Raw genomic sequence first — 18,435 nt, 5'->3', positions numbered from 1 at the left:
TTGAGATTCACTCTTCAGATGTTTCAAATACTCTAAAAAGCTTTTCCATAACCCCCATAGACCCCTAAGGGTGCGGTCGCGACTTGTCCGTCTCTCTCCGAGACGAAGGCCCTCGCCTCCATCAGGGGTCTTGCCCTGCCATAAAGCGCAGGGGCCCGTAATTCCCAGCGCCTCTCGACTTGCCGTGGGGGCCTCGGCCCAACCGGACTCTCCCCCCTCCGTCTGATCTGCGTCTCTCAGGCATCCGCGGGTCACCTGGAATACTCTAATGGGTCGTAGCACCAGCAGGCTCAAGGTGGCGTAAATCATTGGCAAGTTGCAGTTTACCGTGCAAGGGGACGACAGAGATGATAAGTGGAAGGAAGAGTGAGAAAGGGTTGGGGCGGTGGGGGGCGGGGGTTTAGAAGTAGACAGACAAGTTGAAGGTCCAAAAAATGAAAATCTCTTCTGGCGCTTCGCTCAGACCTGAACTCAGCAAGTGTCGAATACACAGAGTCGGGGCCGGTTTGATTTATCATCTCAAACCCGAAGCTTCTTGGCATTCGAGGGAAAAAGGCGAGGATGAGAGCCGGCCGAGCTGTTTTTGAGCGTTCCAGTTTGCCTGTTAAGGGAACTCGTGGAGCTCTGGTTGAGTGGAAGAACTGCATGTAATGACCTTTTAATCACTTAAACAGCTCGAGGATCTTCTTCAGTGTTGGCAGTTGACATGACTCCATACGATGAGTTGCTTTGTCCAAATAAGTGTAATGGAGATCACAGCTCTCAATTAAAAAGATGAGTTTCTTCCACCTCCTAAATGGCTGTTTCCCAGACCATTTATCATAGTGAAGACCGACGTTCCGAATTCTCCATCAGTTTGCCATTAGCATTGGACATGCTTGTAGGCCACAACCTATTTACTCACAATCAGTGTTTGACAAACATTTTCCTACGTCAAAGCGTTTTTTTTTTTAATTGTTGGTGACGTTTGTTGGCGTATTTGTGTGTAAACCTCCACCATGTGTATTGTGTTTGTGCCTTGTCTTGTTTTTTTGTGCTGTTCTATCTGTGTGAGACTAACGAGCTGGTGTCTGGGTCTTGTGTTCCCTTCCCTCCAGCCGTCTGTGAGAGGCAGTGCCAGAATGGTGGGCGCTGCATCGGGCCGAACCGGTGCGCCTGTGTCTACGGCTTCACTGGGCCCCAGTGTGAGAGAGGTAAGGGAGAAGCTCTGTGTGGAAAGTCTGTCTCACTGTTATGTCTGCGAGGGGATGGAGTGTGTGTGTGTGTGTGTGTGTGTGTGTGTGTGTGTGTGTGTGTGTGTGTGTGTGTGTGTGTGTGTGTGTGTGTGTGTGTGTGTGTGTGTGTGTGTGTGTGTGTGTGTGTGGGCGTGTGTGTGAAGGGGCGTATGGTTGGGGTGGGTGAGGGGTTTCTGGTCTTTCGTTGCTGTTGCCTGGACCATGTCACGTGGGACTGCCGACTGCCTGCCTGCCCCTCTCTGTATCTTCATGAAGGAAGTGACTAACTCAGAAAAGGGGTGGGGGGCAGGGGGGAGGCAGGGAGGGAGAAAAGAGAGAAAAAGAAAGGAAGGGAGAGGAAGCTGGATCATGAGAAAGAAGTAGGGATAAAGTAGTGAGAGATGTTAGTCTCCCTCTCTCTCTCTTTCTCTGTGTGTGTGTGTGTGTGTGTGTGTGTATGCAAGAGAAAGAGAGAGAGAGAGAAAGAAATGAGACAGAGGGAGAAGTATAGGCAGGGCCACGTGATAGAGCCTCTTCTATTTCCTCTCATTTCCAAAACATGTGCGCCGGACTCTTACCATCTGCACCTCTGTACCTGCTTCAGTGCTTTTACTCGTGTAGCCATCCAGCACTCAAGTCCCTCTCAGCTGCCTGATGGAGCCACTGATGGAAAGCAAATGTGTCTTTTATTCCTGTTTTTGAGAGAGAGCGAGAGAGAGATTTGTGTTAAAGATGTCACTTTTTGTTGATACGTGGTGACTGTTCCCCAATCAGAAAAAGAGTCTGCATGCGTTTTTGGTAGTTAAAATGGAAAATGACTTGACGCGTTGGAAAGAAGCTGGCTTCATTTGCACACTACAATTTATTTGTCTGCTAATGAATTCCTCAATTGATTTGGCCGTCTTGGGAGCACAGATGATGCTCGTCTTGGTGCATGAGGAGTTTGGGAGAGACTGACAAGTTTAGGAGATTCATCAGATGTATCACATAACCCCCCAACACACACACACACTCACTCACTCACTCACTCGCCCCCCTGCCATCTCAAAACCCTATTCCCTCCACCACCTCCCTAGACTAAGCCCCTGGACAGGGAGTCTTTTCCTCAACCCCACGGCGCAACCCCAGCCTAGCAAATCACAGAGGGACGCCATGCAGACATCTTGCTGGCCCTCCCTGGTTGTGCGGACACAGTCCCAGGTGCTGCTGCTGGGTTCTATGTCAGCTCTGGGAGCCTCTGGGGTACCTCTGGGAAAGATATCAGACAGCAGACGCACACGCGCACACACACACACATCACGAGGAGATGGAACCGACCAAGAACAATAAGCACTTGGTTCCAAGACGAGTGGGATGATTGGATGTGGGTGTGTGGAGAGGTTTATCTAGTTTCCTTTAACTTGTCTGATGAAACACGCTGAAATGTGTATACCGGTACGTAGGCAGAGTCGTATTGGTCATGCTGTGTACTCTGACAAAACCATATTCCTGTGAGATTGCTGATACAACCCATCCTGGGTCAATTCAGGGCGGATCTGTTCAAATGGACATCATGCATGGGCTGTATGTAGACGGATATGATTGAAACTCGTTCTGTAACATCAGTAAGGTCAGTTGCAGGACCCTTGCGTAAAGCTCTCGCCCTCTCACTCCCCCTGGACCGTCACCTGTTCGCTCACACACTTCACTTTCATTCTCCCTAGTTACCGTTGCCAAGCAGTCTGTTATGTGTTGTGCTGGTCTGTCATATGTTCACTTTTTAAATAGAGGGCCCCCATTTTGACAACCTGATTTAGAGGTCTTGAATAGGTAGTTTTGGAAAAAGGGAGAGAAAAAACCTGGACAGGCCTTGAAAAAGTAAACGTTTCCCTCCAACTGTCACTGAAACCCCCCTCTAATCAGAACAGAGAGGGGGGGCGAGGAATGTGTTTCAAGTCGCTGGGTCCAGCTGATTAAATCACCAGTTCGGGGGACCTGCGTTTCGACATGAGACCAGACCACTGACAGCTGTGTGTCTTGACGTGTCATCGAGGATGTCACAGTTTGTCGCGCAGCAGAAGAAACTGCTTTGCCACCACTCATTAGTAGAAAGGCTGCTGATGTGTGGGTTATGCTGGGGAAGGGGCTAGTGGCCTGACAGGCGGTAATCTTTTCAAGGGTGTGTCTGTTTCTATGTGCAGAGAGACCTAGGAGTTTTACTGTCAGGGTGCTTTTTTCCTGGTTGGTGTCATCATGGAAACAAAAGAGTTTATGTTGGAAATGTTTTGTCATGTAAACAGAGCTCATTTCATGTGCTCAGTTCATGTATTGATCAAATTTGCGTGTACTTCCCCAGTTCCCTTTTAACTCCAGGGGACATTTCCCAATTAGCAGGCACTTGGCACTTCTCCGCAGATTCTGCCACTTCCTGAAATGGGTGTGTTTGAAACCGCCAAGCGTTTCACCGAGTGAAAATTCCATCGGTGGTGAAGATGAATTGACGAATCAAAGGCAGCCAGTCAGTCAGTCCATCTCGCTGTAGAGGGAGGTCAGTGGAGGCGGTGGGTTGGCGTGGGCTGGACTAGATAAAGGATAGGGGCTGGGAGGGGAAGACTCTCTTGCCTTATGAGTGCACCGCGAGCCGAAGCACATGGCTGGTCAGTAATGTGGAACACATGTGTAACGTGCCTGAACGAAGATGGAGAGAGTCTATCCGTGTGGAGGAGAGATAGAGGAGAGGAACGGAGCACTCAGGGTAGTTGGTCCAGCCAGCTAGCCAGTGAGCTTGAGCTTCGGGCTGACCAGACTCATTTCCTCCCCAGTCTCTGCCCATCGCAGGGCCCTGCTCATGATGGAGTCGTCTGGAGATCCAGATCCAGTGTCTTTAGAAGGCCTCAGTTTGAGGACTTTGTCGAGTGTCACAGACACTACTTTGTGTGCTGATCCTACACAGAGTTCATATAAGTTCTGCTTAATTGAGCGAGGTGTTTTTTCCATCACCATTGGCAGAGAATGTATTTCCCATCATTACAGTATAAATAGCAGCATTGGTAAGCGCTGGATGTATTTGTTGTATTGCGGAGATGCGGGAAATTGTTGATTGGCCCTAGTGTCAATGACAGGAAGTAATCAGTATATGTTCTGCATCTCTCAGGGTGAATGATTTGTACACTGATGCTGCACTAGTTTTGGGACTTTGTGAGTTCCAATTGTTTATGTCTCAAGATACTGTATACTTTACAGCTTTGCGACAGAGACTGTAGCGACTTTAAACCAGTCAGAAAAAATGTCCTTTTAACTAATACATCACCCCGTTTATGCAAACTGTGGTCCCAACTTTACCATGTGATGATATTTATAGATGATCAAAGTAGCACAGAAACAGCGTGTTGTTGATTGCTGGCACAATGTACAGTTCATCTTAAGTAGCAGTAAACATACAGAGTGGTGAATGTGCAATGAAGTCTTTGCAATTAATTCCCCTTGTGATGCAACAAATGGAAATTAAATGAAAGGCAAATGTCTGTTGGCATCAACAAACCATGAATCAAATCAGTGCAATTATATAATGCAAAAGCCTTTGGCTATGCTGTGTTTACACAAAATAAATAGGGATAATGGTGGGATCTTTTATTGTTGAAATGATCCTTCTGTTTGTCTGATGCTGCTGTTGCTTGAATCCTGTTGCTTCTATGTGAAAAGCAAGTGATTGTAGGCGGTTATAATGTAACTCAACCCTAAACAGTGGAGGGAATAGTAAATGACTGCGATTTCAGAGCTCTGAGCGAGCCATGTTTTGCTAAATTTAGGTCGGCTTGCAGCCGGATGAGACGAACTGTTTGTGCTTGTGTGTCAGAATGGCCTTTCTCGCATGTCTGTGACAGATTGAGGATGATGTAGCTCTCTGTTTTTTTTAGCCTTGACTCTCCTAACGCTAACCCTGAGGAAAAAGTGGTGAAGACGCATCCCAGCTCCACCCAGACATAGATCTTGTGTTCCATCGGTGGGACTTTTCTCTTGCTTCTGTCATTTCTTTCTTTGCACTATGTCAAATTCACTTCAGACAACACCCGCTAGTCAGACAATGATTCATGATTGCCTTCTGATTGCCTGTTATTGGTGGTTGGCTTCTCTTGTTTCACTAAAGCAATATTTCCCATCCAATTTAGTCATTCTTATGTAGAACGGATAGAAGTTTGACAACTTCTCTAAGGAATCTCTTTAAATGCAGATATGTGTTGATATTTAAGTCCCATTCATTCTTTTTTATAACAATGTCACCATTGACTAAATAGCTTTGACATGATATTCACTAGGCTACTCCCCCATGCTGCTGCTTCTACTGACTTTGACAGGCTTTTTTACCGAGTTGCAGTTTTGCTCAACATCACAGCAGTGGTTCCAATAACATTTGTGTAGCATTAGCCATGGGTGTCTGACACTGTGATATTAGGCCTTGGAAAGTACTAACTTGTTTTAATGACAGAAAAAAAACCCTGCTGAAAGCTAACATTGATTCATAGTGATGCCCACCCCTTGTCTTCAAGAGGTTGCTTTGCGGATAGATTCAATAACCAGATGTCAAAAACAAAAATATTGAACCAAATCATTCCACAGAAACAAACCATGATGGATGAAGGTATACCCTTTCAAAACATATGCCCCACATTCCTTTATGTACCCTCACCTAGTGTTATATAAAGAAATATTGACAGTGGTCCTTTGATGGGAAAGACTGTAAGATGTGGGCCACACAAGTGTGCCTCTGAGGGATCGAAATCCTCCCAGTGTTCACTTTTCATCTAGAAAGTTCCTTTTTCCTATTAAAGGCTCTTAAGTGCTTTAGGGTTGAAGTCTTTAGCTCTAAAGTCTGGACAGTAATAATGAAGTGGGTTACAGGGAGATCCCATGCATCCAATCCTTTGCTATATTAGTGTGGAGGCCACAGAGTACTTTGCCAGGGGTATCGTGGCATATTAGTTGTATGGTGTAGGTTAAAATAGTCATTTGGGTCATGGTCAAGGATGGGATTTGATTGTTTAAAATGACCATGACTACAGACTACTTTTGGACAGTGTGTTCCTGACCCTAGCACAGATGCATAGCATGATGAAACCTAAAATTGGCTCTAGGCCTACTGTGCCACACATTTCTCTTGTTGCATAGCCTACCTCAGAGCTGCTCTGAAAGATCTCCTCCTGGTTGTTCTTACTGAAATGTGAATGAACAGACATAGAAGGCTGGATTTGCCAAATGGATGCATAACCCCCAAGCAGAGCCTATATTTAGCATTGTGCTCTTCCATCATTTCTAGGCTACTATTCTGCCACTCTCACTACATCTTTGTCAATACTGTTAGCCTAACCACAGACCCAACTCGCTCTCCACTAATCCGCTCTAATCTTTAGCCGCCGTCTCTTCCATCTTCTGAAGGGCTCACATCCTGTCTTGACCGTCACATTGACGCGCACCACCAAACGTGGGGTCTCTGCGTGTCTTCTGTAAATGTTTATACCCAAGTTTTAAAAGCGACCGCGGAGAGCGACACAGACGGCGCTGCACGGCTGTGCCTCTCTGCAGCTGTATTTACCGTTTTGCTTAGCAATTTACAACAGTCGCCGCAGATGTGCACGTTTTTGGCGAGGCTAGCTTTTTACGAGGGTTTACTCACTGAGGCCACAGGGATGATCCGCTCAAGGAGCTGAGGCACGGTTCAGTTAGGATGAGAGAGAGGGGGGGGGATTCCACTGTACAAGCAAAGAGCCAGTCCAAAGGGGGGTATTCTAGGGTCCTAGGAATGGCGGGAATGATTTCTTAACTGCGAGCAATAATGCTCGTCACTACACTAAATCCGACTGCTTACATGCTTATTTGGAGTTTCATGATGTGTTTGTGGTGCTTTCCCCCGGCTGCAGCCAGAGGCTTTTAAGTCAAATATTTATTCGCTCAAGTGGATACTCGGTGTTTGAAGGTCTCCTTTTGAGCGAGACGTTCATCTGAATGAGGTGTTTTGCTTCAAAATTGACTTCACATGCTGACTTTTCTGTTTTGTTTTTGTTGCTAAGTTATAAAAAATTGGCTTTTAAATTCTGATTTTGGAGTCAGCATAACTCTCGTCTAGTCAGAATTTATTTGGTCTGGCTAGAACACAAAACAATCACTCGTAGGGCAATCTTTCAATTGTAATCGATCCATATTGGAAATTGTTCACCTCATTCTCGCACTTTCAGACACTTCTTTGGATGCCAAAATATGATATTTTCCTCTGTCTTCATGAACTTTATGTGTTATAAAAGGGGTCACCATGTTCTCACATAATGCTTCCTATTCTCAGACAAAATGATAGGTCCTTAATCAATCATTTCTAATTCTTGTGTTAGACATTATGAATACTCACTCAAAGTGTAAAAGTTGAACTCCAGTGTCCAGTAAAGCCACCCACTTACCTACGGCTTTTGATTCTGTTGCCCTACAGACTACCGTACAGGGCCCTGCTTTACCCAGGTCAACAACCAGATGTGCCAGGGCCAGGTGAGTGGTATCGTCTGCACCAAGACGTTGTGCTGTGCCACCGTGGGCCAAGCCTGGGGCCACCCCTGTGAGATGTGCCCAGCCCAGCCCCAGCCCTGCCGCCGTGGCTTCATTCCCAACATCCGCACCGGGGCATGCCAGGGTACGTGCCACCAACCATATCTCTCCCATATGTTGGAACAACACATGCTGATAATGTAAAATAACTTCTTCTTGTTGCAATGTTTGCACTAATCCTTCAAGAATGAAATTAGTCCCTCAAACCATTTTTATGTAAATGTTATGTAGCTCTTACTCAAAAGCAATATCATCACCTACTATCATCCTGATAGTTTCTATAAGCATAACATAATAATGTAGTACAATGCATTTGTAATACTCCACTGTTACATACTGTAGTTTTTGGCTTCCATGCTTTTCACCGAGGAGCCAAGGTCAGCTGACCTTTCACTATGTTCGATATGCCAAACTTTAACAGGGATAGATTCTAATTGGAAGGATTACTTGAATTCATGCAGTTGTTTCCAACTTTCCAAAATACATCACTTTGACAAAACCTTATCCAACCTAGGTAGACTCTTAGTCAAATATGCATCATAAATGATGTCCAAAACAGTCATTCCTGGTGAACTTTCCAAATGCAATGTTGTGTTTCGTTCCAAACAGCAGCCCTTATACCCAGCTCCAATGTATAATAAGTTAGCAAGGCATGTTGAATAACATTCATTGAATAAAATCACATTGATATCTTTATATTTTTTGCACAGCAGTTTTATGCAAATTGAAGAAACACACACTCTGTGGCAATGCCTTATCCCTCACTTTTTTTGGATTTTCTATGCGGTGATTAATGGCCATTGCACATTGGTGCACTTCGCTTTCAACATTTGATTACTCAGATTCCATTGGTATCAATACAATCCTGTACACCACCGAAAGTGTCTCATGTCACACTCAGGTTTGCACTTATATGCGGTGCGCTTATGAGCCACAGCAGTGCATCGTCCATCCAGATACTTGTGGATACTTCAGTAGCCGCGTTTGTCCCCTCGCGACCCTGCGGCGTTTGCTCTCATCCCGTATGCATTCCCCACGCTGGAGCCAGAGGGACAGGAAGTAAGCGAGGGGAGATTCAAAGAGGGCGGGCGGAATAATACAGCCGCTCAGCTCCCCGAGTCGGGTCGAGCCCCAGCTCCAGACAAAAGGGGAAGTGGAGCAGACATCCGTCCCGGTGCCATCAAGAACGTCTCAGAATCAGGGATCAGAGCAGCGAGCCGAGAAACTGGGCAGGAAGACGTGAGGCAGCCATTAGGACCTGGCGGGCGGGTGGGCGTGTGGGCGGGCGGGCAGCACGCAGCGTGCTCCCCTTTCCTGTGAAGGGAGATGTGGAATTTGTGTTTAATACACCAGTGGTGTGTATGTGTGGGCCAGTGCCCGGCATATGGGCTGGCCGAGGAAACCTGAAGTGTGTCTGGGCTGTCAAGGCCTCTCATGGCAGAGTCTTCCTGACATGCCCGACTGCTGAGATGCCAAGGAGAAGAGGAGGAGGAAGAGGAAAGGGGGCTGATTTTATTGGAGCTTCTAGGACATGCAGTACGATGATGGGATTGGACGCTGTCAGATTTAACCAGTCATTTGTTTTGCATCATAGCAACACTGTTGTGTGGAAGACAAAAAAAAATCACAAAAGACTAAACATTAAGACTAAAACATTAAGACCGGTGGAATGCAAATATTTCATAACAACATCACCAACACAATCACATACAAGGAAGCAAGGACAAACAAGAGATTAAGAAGGAGTATAAAGGGGAAAACAAGATTAAATCTATGGGGTCGTTGTCTGTCTAACAGTTCCCACTCAGTCACCAATCAGAGCTGGCCTCCCCCCTCTGTCACAGACAGAGCAGATGCTTGAGAATGGTATGACTGATTTCCCCCACATTCCCCTTTGATCTTTCATCACTGACATGGTAGTGTGTGTGTGTGTGTGTGTGTGTGTGTGTGTGTGTGTGTGAGATGGGTGGTTGGCCTTTCTTGGCTGGGGGGACAGCTTTGTCTTGACTGATAAGGACTTTGTGAGCAGTCCATATTTTCTTGTCTTGGTATAAGCCTTATAACTTTCTCTAAGGTTGTTATTTGGGACTGTGTGCTTGTTGTATTTGTATATTTCAGTGCTGGTGATAATGTTGCCCCTGAGACTGTTTCTCTTACTTTTCACTATCAAACTGGGAGAATAGAATGATTCCATTTCCTGCAACTTAAGTGTTTCCCTAACTTTATTCAACAAGAACTTCATTCAGAACTTCACCCTAATCTATAGCAATCTGTTGACAGGATTAAATGACATGTTACCATATAGAGTTCTCGCAATTTCACACTGCCACACTGACCTGGTTTCAATTATTCTGGACGGCAAACACAAATATAATTGTTGTTGTTGGACGCACTTCTGTGCAGGCGCGTCACCATCACAGACAAACGGCATTTTGTTTGTGGCCTAATTAAGCCCCTGAAAAGCACATCACATCAAACCACTCCTCAGCGAACAAGCTGTAATGCCCTTGGGATGAGAAAACGACAAACACTGAGGCGCTTTCCAGCCGAGCAAAACGCCCCAATCAGTTCAAGACGGCGTCGATTTCTTTTCCCCAATTCTTTATCTTCTCTATGGAGTGTGTTACTGGAAACATTGACGGACTGTAAAGAAGGGACTCTCCCTCCTTTTTCTCCCTGTTCTCTGTTCCCTATTTCCTATCTGTCTCTCTTTCTGTCTCTCTCTCACTCACTCACACACAAATCACACACACACACACACACATCATCACATCACACAGGCACGCACACGCATACATGTGCATGCACTACTTCTGGCTCTTAATACGCTGTTTTTTTTTTTCTCATACTGCTTCCTCCTTCCCTCACTCTCTCTTTTTCCCCCTTTCGATCTCTCTCTCTACTGCCTCTCCAGTCCCCTCACTGCCAGTGAGAAAGAGACTGACCAGATCTCTGATACCCCCCATACAGTCCAGCTGGCAGTCCCTCCAGTGGAGAGAGTAGATGGCGGCTACACAGCGCTGCCGTCAGCATGCTGGAGCAATTTATCAAAGCTCAAACTTGTCTGGAAAGCCACTTTTTTTTTAATCCGCTGCCAGGCCTTATCACCGAAAAAACTGGCACCATTTCACCATCTGGAATAACTTTGGGGTAATCTTTAGCATATTGGTGAGGGTTGACAAACAACACACAACACAGGCTGGGGATCTGACGAGCTTTATTTACCTCTTAATTAGTGCTCAGGTGTAGCCATTCGGGCACGTTTCCTGCCTGAGTGAAATCACTGTTTGGCCAGACACACAGGATGTGACCAACCTCATTTTTTCTTTTTCATCAGGAAAAAGAATAATTAGGTACACAATTAAACGTCTTAATTTTTATTTTTGGAAGTTGAAGAGAAGTATGAATGTAGTCTTCTGTTGTGGTTGTGGCTGACCAGCTTTTTAGAGAATGAATGTCTTGTAATCGTGTGTATGAACCATAGATAGGCGTATTCCAATGTTCACTTCTGCCAAATTGAAGTCTTGCCATTGAGAACTCAACTGACCCCGTTTCTGCTATTTTGGTACAATAAATGAGTAGGGTCTTTGGTCAGAGCCAGGCTGCTGATGTAATGTTAGTATGTATAATAGTGATATTTTTCACTGCTGTCTAATTCAAAATGTGTGATTATTTAGTGCTAATGAGAGTACCCGTTGATAAGAATATACTAGAAGCCCCCATAAGTCACAGTTATCAGACGTAGTTAGACGGTGAGAACTGACTCCATGTTTAATTTCATGATATAAAGGAATGAGAGGTAGTGAGGAAAGAGAATGACTTTTCTCATACCAGTACAATATAATAGAGGTCGAGAGTGGAGAGGGAAAACCCTTTAATTTCAAAAAGAGGGACAGTCAGTGAGTTTATGACTTATTATAAAATGAGAAGATTTTGAAGTATGTTAAAGTTGCTTAAATTAAAAATAAATCACAATATGTCAGAACCACACAAATAGCCTGAATGTAGCACTGGAGCTCTGGGTGTTACATGCTGTGGTAATACCGCATTTTAGAAATTCCAAAAGAGAAAATTAAATCAAAAGAGCGAGAGAAAGAGAGAGAGAGAGAGGATGAGAGGGGCAGTCACAGGAGGAATGGTGTAACCCTGTGTGCCTTTTGATTGGCCGTATGTGCGTGCATACCGGTATGTGTGTAGGTGCATACATGCGTGTGTCTGTCTGTGTGTGTGTGTGTGTGTTTGTGTGTGTGAGAGAGAGAGAGAGAGAGAGAGAGAGAGAATGGCATTGGGCGTCATGGTTGCCAGGTCTGTGGGGTGAAGCTGAGTAAGAGATAGCACTTACTTGTGCACCCCCCCCCTCCCCCTACTGAGGTCTGTCCTGTTAGCGTTAGTGCTGCTCCTGTGCTGTGTTCCAGCGCATGTGGACGTCCATGAAATCTAAATATTTTCATCCACAAATAACCGGGATGGAAAACTAGAGACCTTCTTTGTTTTACTTTCAGGGAAGCTCAGATTCACATGCATTAAGCATGCCTTTCAATTTAACACACATTTTTTTCTCTCTCTCTCTCTCTCTCTCTCTCTCTCACACACGCACAAACACATGCACACACACACACACGCACAAACACATGCACACTCACACACACCAACACATGCACACACACACACACACACACACACACACACACACACACACACACACACACACACACACTTCCCCAACCCACTCTTTCTCTCTTTCTTGTTTCTTCTCTCTTTCTCTCCCTTCTCCCTTTCTCTCCTTGGCTCTGTTTCTCCACCCTCCTACAGTCGGTCACACAAGGGGCCCTTCATTCCTCCGGGGTGTGGGCTGAGGGAGGATATATTAAAGCCCCTGTGAATGCTGCTTCTGTCCCCCGTCATATTGTCACTGTGGAGTGCCGGCTCCCTCTTTAAGTGGTGTCGGCCAAAAAAGGCCTTCTTCAGGAGAGGAGGGAAAAGCCATGGCATGGCCCCTGTCCACAGGGACACAGGAAGTCACGCAGCCCACTGGATCACACTCCACACACACAAACACACACACACACACACACACACACACACACACACACACACAATGCCACCACAGAGAAAGACAACCGAGAACTTGAGATCCAGCCATGTATAATGGCGTTTATTAGCAAGCCACATAAAAGCAAGGGGTGTGATAACAGAACGGCGTTACTGCTGGATTGGTTGAACATCGAGGTCCAGGTGTTTGTGTGAAACAAAGCAGTGATTTGCTGGTTATGAGTGAACTGCCTCTGTTAAATTTAGCAGCTCTCCACTCTTGTTTTATGTGCTTGGCAGGCCCGGCGAAGGAGAAGTAGAATTTTCCTACGCAGAGGCTGTTAAAATCATGAGCGTAATAGCAAAACGTAAGAGGAAAGCAAAAGTTTTTGATGGTTTATTTTAAAAGGCAAAACAGGCTCATTTACACCCTACACTGAAGCAAATGTTGCAGTCACTGTAGCTTTCTTTGCCATCCGTGTCTGTATTTATGTCACTTCGCTGACCGCTGTTGTGACATTAATGCTGCTGGCGCTAGCTTCCAGATGTTGTTGTGATTGTTTATACGATCTTGTCTTTGTGTGCCCAGATGTTGACGAGTGCCAGGCCATTCCAGGGCTGTGCCAAGGAGGCAACTGCATTAACACCGTGGGCTCATATGAGTGCAAGTGCCCAGCTGGTCATCGTCAGAACGAAGCCAATCAGAAGTGTGAAGGTGAGTGATCCAGAAGTAATATTTCATGGTTACTTCAATGGCAGGCAGTTGTAGAGGTGTAAATTCACCTGGGACAGGTGTAGGCTTAATATAAACTCTAGTGAACATCTGGGTGATGTATCCATTTATATACATCTATGGAAATATGAGGGTTACCAATATGAATATATGATAACAGTCAAGACGAGGTGTTTACTGGCATGGTTTAGAGCTGAGCACAGATGGTTATGGTAATGTGGTCATTTTCCATTTCTAGAACATCCCCTAACCAGATTGTTCATATAACAGTAATGAGCATGTTGATGGTGACATAATCAAGGTGCTATTGAGATCAAAGTAAACAAAGAATACCAGCCATGCAATGACAAGCTGTCATTTTAATGAGGTTTAAATCAGATTAAGTCCAAACAAACTGGTCACCATCTCCACGTTGCTAGGATATGGCTGATGTTACCTGTGGGGAATGCACTGCTAAATCTTTCGAGGGGTGAAGAAGGGCTTTGAATGAGTATGTTGGTTTCATACACACAGCTGTCTGCTGACAGATGGTGGGTGTTAGGACCTGCTTTTTGGACTGTTATTAAAGGCATGGGAAAAAGCACCTGAAACACACACACGCATGCACGCACGCACGCACACACACACAGACAGATGCACGCACGCACGCAGACACACATACACACACAGACACACACACACACACTTACACAAATATAATTTTATGGTAGAAGTGGAGCATAGCACAAAATCAAAACCACCGGTCCAATCAAGAAAACAAAACTGATCCTTGAAAACGGAATGAAACATTAAATGGAATTAGCCTACTTTGACTAATTATCAATTACCTGTCCCAGTGAAAAGCAGGTGAGTAGAGATCATCAAACTGATATTAAGACAGGTGGGAAATTTAATTTCTGCCAGAGCTAAATTCAGCTCATTTCACCCTGAGGCCCAGATATGACTAAACCATCAGCATCACTTGTTCTGTTCAGACACTGACACGTCAGTGGTCGAGTGAAACAGCTTAGCCACATTCCTCTTAGCAGAAGCCTGTCATTTCAAAATTTTCTCTCACGCCAAACAGACAGCCCCACACCCAGATTTACTGTCTGTCTTCGCCCAGGTCTGGAAAGCTCTGCACTGTCTAAAATAACCAGGTCTCACACCTCCTGAAGCAGTCTTCTTGAACACTTCTGTTTGCCTGGCTAATTTCTAACTGCAATAATACCCCCTGCTAGCGTTAGCATCCATTATTAAGTCTAGTGTTTCCTTTCACTGGAATTTCACCCCTCTTGCTTCAGGGGGGGTCAATTTGCCAGACCAGACCGCACAATCCACCTGAAAATGACGTAATTATAAACAATTATCCCAATGTCTTTACCTTGTGACTCAGTGGTTTGTCACATGCTAATTACAACCAAACTACCCAGTGTTTGGGCTGCTAGCGCTAATCAGGTGAGTAATCTTAGGCCCCTAAGGCTATCCGTAGAGTGACTTGTGGGCCAGTTGAGGGTGAAGTTAGGGTACATTGGTGTGGTTTGAGCAAGCAAAGTAATGCCTTTGCTGTTGCATGCAGTTTTTTCTAGTAGATTTTCTGTTTTAGCCATTATTTTGTCAAATATTCCCATTATAATACCACTGTCTCTTTACTGATTTTATTCACCTACAGTACCCATAATGTCATATGCTACTGGGTGTAGCCTACTCCTATCGAAAGGAATAACATTTTAGGTCTGAAACTCAAAGTAAGGGTAATTTATCCTGAGTGATACAAACAGAACACTGGACTTGAACATGAAACACAAATTGTGTCATTAAAGTCATTAATCCCTAATCCCCTCTCTGACTAACATCTCCACAAACCAGACTGAGTCAGCATTACATCAGTTCAGATCTGTTTGATAAGAACAGTGCATTATTTGTGGTTTTCTCTCAGTTTCGCACTCTGAAAGGCATTTCTCTTTTCTTTCGTTTCGGAGAAAATCCAGAGAGTGGCTAGTGTAGCCTGTGGAGTTTACACAGCATACACACACACACACACACACACACAAACACACACACACACACACACACACACACACACACACACACACACACACACACACACACACACACACACACACACACACACACAGACTCGCACATTGAGTCCACTGTTCCACTAAGCAGGAGGTAAGACACTGTAAAAGGAAGCATTTACTCAGCACTCAGGCCAATGCTCCACCATCACCTACCTGATACTCCTCTCACATCTCCATGCGAAAGGCAAAGATGGATTAAATATATCCCGTGCACAAATGGCCTATTGCATTACATTTTAGTGGGTATGCAATTTGTGAGCATTATATCTTGTTTTACAGTGGCAAGAAACAACTTTGTTTATGTAGTATTTCACACAGGTATGTCCCTTGGGGCAGCCGTGGCCTACTGGTTAGCGCTTCGGACTTGTTACCGGAGGGTTGCCGGTTCAAACCCCGACCAGTAGGCATGGCTGAAGTGCCCTTGAGCAAGGCACCTAACCCCTCACTGCTCCCCGGGCGCCGCTGTTGTTGCAGGCAGCTCACTGCGCCCTGATTAGTGTGTGCTTCACCTCACTGTGTGTTCACTGTGTGCTGAGTGTGTTTCACTAATTCACGGATTGGGATAAATGCAGAGACCAAATTTCCCTCACGAGATCAAAAGAGTATATATACTTATACTTATACTTATACTTATACTTATACTTATACTTATACATACAACCTCGACACTAGGTATGCCATGTTGAGGTATTTGACACTTCATAAAACACCGTTTTTCAAAAACACTCTTTCACAATGATGACATGAGTTACAGTCAGCATGAATGACCGCATGAAGTGTCTCCATGGAAACTTAGCTTGTAATTTATGTAGGCAAACAGACTGCCAAGGGCCAAGTGGCCAAGTGAATTTTGTAGCCTAATAAATAAACATGTACAGTAGTCACTTCAGGATTTTAAAACGGCCTACCTTAAAGAGAGTAAAATAGCAGTATCTCAGTAACCAAGATAAGTGTTTATTTTTGTATGTGCCATCTTTTGTGTTTTTGTGATCAGTTGATTCATACATTAATTAGATTAAATTTGTTTTAAATTACAGTACGCATCAACCCTAACTAATTTTTGTGGAACAAGCTGATTTTTGTCTTCTTGAATGTTTTATGGCGTTAAACGCGAATCCATCTGACACCAGTCTGCTGTGTGTTTGTTTTGGCCAGATGTGGACGAGTGTGCCATCATCCCACGCACGTGTGATGGCGGCCGGTGCGTGAACACCGTGGGCAGCTACACCTGTGTGTGCCCTGCCGACCTGGTGCCCTCTGCGGACAAGACCCGCTGCCTAGGTAAGTCCGTCTGCTGCAACTCCCATTTCCTTCTGTGACCAGGAAAAAGAGCACAGCAGACAGTGCAGCAGTGTCCGTATCAAAGGAATTTCAGTGGGTGTCTGAGAAATATTTTTATGGACAGCTGGCACTGAAAGACGTGCACGGACAGACGACTATCCTCAGCCTGAACCCGGGGACGGCAGTCCATCTTCCATCAGCTTAATAATCAGAACCGAAGTGCGTTATGCTGTCTAAACAAGCAGTTTAGTTCCTCGGTGTTCACAGTTGAGCAGTTCAGCAGTTCCGTGCGTTTGATAAGTGACAGGACAGGCCTGCAGCCTGTTTCTCTATCTACAATGCAAAGGTGGCATTCTTTCGGTATCTATTTGACACTTCAGTGCCAATCAGGGTTAGTATTTTTCCGTTGCAGTCAAATAAACTGTGGTTTGTCAGGGAGCAGATAAGGTAATTGTCAGTCTGGGACCGGCTGCAGATAGAGAGCATGGGGTGCATGTTTGGTTTGTCGGTTCCCCCTGTTGTTTCAGGTGCAATGCTGGCCTCATGACTGGGTTGTGCTGAGGGAGCAGCATGCAAACTCATCTGCAGAGCTCGGCTAATTAAATTCTATACAAACACTCTGTGGAAAGAGCTTCTTTGTTTCATTCATTCATTCATTCAACACCCGGTATATAGTCAAAAGGTCCCCTGCCTATTTAGTTTCAGTCTTTCCTTTTTTCCTTGTCATTGAATGGTATAGTAAGGTTGATGTTGGACCAGATATTTTCATAATCAGGCTTTATGTGTCAGGCCTTCGATTTGCTTAGCGCTTACAAAAGTATCGTATATATGTGCCTTTGAACATTTTATTGTTTTTTATTACTATTATACTTATTTGTTAGCATATAAGGTATGTTCACCTTAGGTTACCAAATTGTTTCCACTAAATGGTCAAAGTTCACTCACCTCTTTCTCACCAAGGATGCTAGGAATTTCAGACGTGACCCAAATAGCTGCCTTGGTGTAGGATAGCAGAGAGAAAAAGGGAGTGTGGTGGGGGCGAGAGTGTGTGAAACCAGGTATCCCACCTCCAACCAGATAGCCATTTGGTAATGTGTGGTTTTGGGTAAACCCAGGTATCCCACCTCCCACCAGGTATCCATTTGGTAACTTGTGTTTTGTTGGATGTCCGCCCCTTAATCTGTTTTCCCTGCTCTGTCTCTTCCCCAAACTCTCCCTTAGCCCTCTGGCCTTTCATGTAGATTAGAAGCCTGGCAGGGGACCCTGCTCTGCGTGTGTGTATGTGTGTGCGCGTGCATGCGTGTGTGTGTGTGTGTGTGGTGTGTGTGTGTGTCTGGAGTTGGGGCAATTACAGACCAGCTCTCCAAGGTTTTACTGCCGGTCCCCTCATGCTGCTGCTGGGGCGGAAGCAAGCCTGGACAGGTGCAGAATGCTCTTCCCTCAAAATAGAGGAGAGACGAGAGACGAAGGGGAAGAGAGAGAGAAAGAGAGAGAGAGGGAGAAAGACACAGCAGGAAAAGAAAGAGAGAAAGAGTAAGAAAAAAGC

General features: G+C 45.2%; 1 protein-coding gene across 1 annotated transcript in view; it reads left to right on the top strand.

The window, feature by feature from the left end:
- The window catches only part of LOC125304976 (fibrillin-2-like), an 84,987-nt gene that overhangs the window by 2,573 nt on the left and 63,979 nt on the right, over positions 1-18,435 (top strand). Inside the window, exons 5-8 of the mRNA XM_048259548.1 lie at positions 1,098-1,193; positions 7,669-7,866; positions 13,402-13,527; positions 16,764-16,889. Coding sequence (XP_048115505.1) covers positions 1,098-1,193; positions 7,669-7,866; positions 13,402-13,527; positions 16,764-16,889 — 546 coding nt within the window. The remainder of the gene's footprint in view (positions 1-1,097; positions 1,194-7,668; positions 7,867-13,401; positions 13,528-16,763; positions 16,890-18,435) is intronic.

Source organism: Alosa alosa, chromosome 12 (genome assembly GCF_017589495.1).
Source record: "Alosa alosa isolate M-15738 ecotype Scorff River chromosome 12, AALO_Geno_1.1, whole genome shotgun sequence".
Lineage (NCBI taxonomy): Eukaryota > Metazoa > Chordata > Actinopteri > Clupeiformes > Clupeidae > Alosa > Alosa alosa.
This window is presented reverse-complemented; position numbering and strand designations above follow the sequence as displayed.